The 3002-nt window shown below is 44.8% G+C and overlaps 1 protein-coding gene across 1 annotated transcript in view; it reads right to left on the bottom strand.

Annotated features, from left to right (window-relative positions):
* Positions 1 to 3002, bottom strand: part of MOV10L1 (Mov10 RISC complex RNA helicase like 1) — a 38782-nt gene extending 35780 nt beyond the window's left edge. Inside the window, exon 1 of the mRNA XM_010581317.1 lies at positions 2915 to 3002. Within this exon, the coding sequence (XP_010579619.1) occupies positions 2915 to 3002 (88 nt within the window). The remainder of the gene's footprint in view (positions 1 to 2914) is intronic.

The raw sequence follows: 3002 nt of genomic DNA, 5'->3' as shown, positions 1-3002 counted from the left end.
CTCACAGGACTTGTTCTCTAGACTCTTCAGCAGCTTCATTGCTCTTGTTTGGACATGCTCCAGCACCTAAATATCCTTCTTGTAGTGAGGGCCCCAACCAAACACAGTATTTGAGGTGCAGCCTCACCAGTGCTGAGCACAAAGGGATGATTGCTTCCCTGGTCCTGCTGGCCACACTATTTCTGATACAAGCCAGGATGCTATTGGCCTTCTTGGCCACCGGGGCAACTGCTGGCTCATATTCAGCCAGCTGTTGACCAACACTCCCAGGTCCTTTCCCACCAGGCAGCTTTCCAGCCACTCTTCCCCAGGCCTGTAGCATTGCATGGGGTTGTTGCAACTCAAGTGCAGGACTGGGCACTTGGCCTTGTTGAAGCTCATACAACTGGCCTCGGTCCAATGATCCAGCTTGTCCAGGTCCCTCTGTGGAGCCTTCCGACCCTCAAGCACATCAACACTCCCACCCAACTTGGTGTCATCTGCAAACTTACTGAAGGTGCACTTGATCCCCTCATCCAGATCACTGATAAAGACTTTAAACAGAACTGGCCCCAATACTGAGCTCTGGGGAACACCACTTGTGACCAGCCACCAACTGGATTTAACTCCATTTGTTGCAATTGAAAACAGACTCCGAAGCTGGTTGCAAATGAAGACCCTTTATTGAACAAAACGAGTCCTTTTATCTACTACTTGTGGCCGACGCAACAGCCAGCAATCATAGGCAGAAACTATCCAAAATTTTCCACTCAGCAGCAACTATCTTATCTCTACACAATTCTTGGCTCTGTGCTCTTTCAGCACGATTACTTCGCCAGGAACCTCACTGTTCCCATGGCTTTTTGCCAACCAGAGCAATAATATTATTTTCACAGGTGGTCACTGAGTCAAGTGTTCCCACATCCATTCACCACAACTCTTTGGGCCCAGCCATCCAACCCGTTTGTTTTTTTTTTTTTTTTTTTTTGTTTTGTTTTTTTTTTTTTACACTAAAACACAAAGTGTACACCCATCTAAGCCATGAGCAGCCAGTTTCTCCAGGAGAATGCTGTGGGAAATGGTGACAAAGCCTTTAATAAAGTCCAGGTAAACAACATCCACAGCCTTTCCCTCATCCACTAAGCAGGTCACCTTGTCATAGAAGGAGATCGGGTTAGCCAAGCAGGACCTGCCTTTCATAAACCCATGCTGACTGGGCCTGATCACCTGGTTGTCCTGTACAAGCTGTGTGATGGCACTCAAGATGATCTGCTCCATAACCCTCCCCAGCACCGAGGTCAGACTCACAGGCCTGTAGTTCCCTGGATCCGCCTTCTGGCCCTTCTTGTATATGGACATCACAAGCGCTAACCTCCAGTCAACTGGGACGTCCCCAGTTAGCCAGGACTGCTGATAAATGGTTGGAAGTGGCTTGGTGAGTATTTCTGCCAGCTCCCTCAGTACCCTTGGGTGAATCCCATCTGGCCCCATAGACTTGGGTATGTCTAAGTGGTGTAGCAGGTTGCTAACCATTTCCCCTTGGATATGGGGACTTCATTCTGCTCTCCATCCCTGTCTTCCAGCTCAGGGGGCTGTGTACCCCAAGAACAACTAGTCTTACTATTAAAGACTGAGGCAAAGGCGGCATTAAGTACCTCAGCCTTTTCCCCATCCTTTGTCACTATGTTTCCCCCTGCATCCAATAAAGGATGGAGATTCTCCATAGCCCTCCTTTTGTTGCTAATGTATTTATAGAAACATTTTTATTGTTTTTTACAGCAGTAGCCAGATTAAGTTCTAGTTGGGCTTTGGCCCTTCTAATTTTCTCCCTGCATAACCTCACGACATCCTTGTAGTCCTCCTGAGTTGCCTGCCCCTTCTGCCAAAGGTCGTAAACGCTCTCTTTTTTTTTTCCCAAGTTGCAGCCAAAGCTCTCTGTTTAGCCAAGCCAGTACTACCCCATTTCAGATGCAGAATCCAGCACCTGAATATATAAAATACATATATTCAAATACCTTGAAAAATTTGAGATTAAAAAAATACCTGCAAGCTAAACACCTTTTCGCAAAAGCACGGGGCCAACAACTATTTTCAAGATTTTCCATAGCAAAAGAAAGTTCTCAGCATAGTTTGCATGGGGAATCCAACACATTTAAGATTTCTATAGTGAAAAAGCAGGAAAAGTAAATAAACGATACAAATTAATTCTTCAAATTTCTTTATATAATATTATAGTTAATACACTTCTGAAATGAGATGTGGTGCTGTTTCTCTGGAGACCTAGGAGTTTCAAGTCTTTTGGATTAGAAGTAGTATCTACTTAGATATCACAAAAACACTCACTCAACAGCACTGCAGTACAACTTCAGGCTTAAAGCTGTACTGAAGTATGCTAGTTTATATTTCTAGCATATTATTAGCTACACTCACAGTCAAGACTATTAATACAGTAAGTAATTTTTTTTCTGTATTCATAAATATAAAAAAGCACTTTTTACTACATTGAGTAATACTACTAAAGGCATCTTAAACATACACCATTTTGGAGCCTCAAAACATCAAAGCTACACTATCATTTCCATTCTACAGTACAAGAAAGATGAAGAAGGTTTATTTATTAAGACAATATCACAAGGGAAAGCCCAAAGTATCCACCATCCACCACCACAACAACACTCCCTTTACACCTCACTCCATACTCTAAGTAGCAATGGCAATCTGTCCTACTCAGGAAACACAGCAAAAAAAGGTACTGCTAGGAACCCTCCCACACGCTCTGTAGTCAAAAAGCTGTCTTCTTTTCCTGATTTCCTTTCTTAAGGCAACAGGTCTTCACTCAGCCACACTCGCGTGGGGGACGAGACCACCAACGCCCTCAGGACTCTGAAGCTGCACACAGGCCCCGCAAACCCAGAACGGGCCCAGGAACTCCTACCTGAGGCCGCCCATCTCTCATCTTCTCTTTCCTCGTCACCTGCACGTCTCCAGAAGTAGGAGAGCGCCTTAGAAAAGAGGCCGAGCAT

This window comes from Haliaeetus leucocephalus, unplaced genomic scaffold (genome assembly GCF_000737465.1).
Source record: "Haliaeetus leucocephalus isolate CR32 unplaced genomic scaffold, Haliaeetus_leucocephalus-4.0 Scaffold763, whole genome shotgun sequence".
In the NCBI taxonomy this organism is placed as follows: domain Eukaryota; kingdom Metazoa; phylum Chordata; class Aves; order Accipitriformes; family Accipitridae; genus Haliaeetus; species Haliaeetus leucocephalus.
Note: the sequence above shows the minus strand (reverse complement) of the source record. Positions and strands in the feature narration are given on the sequence as shown.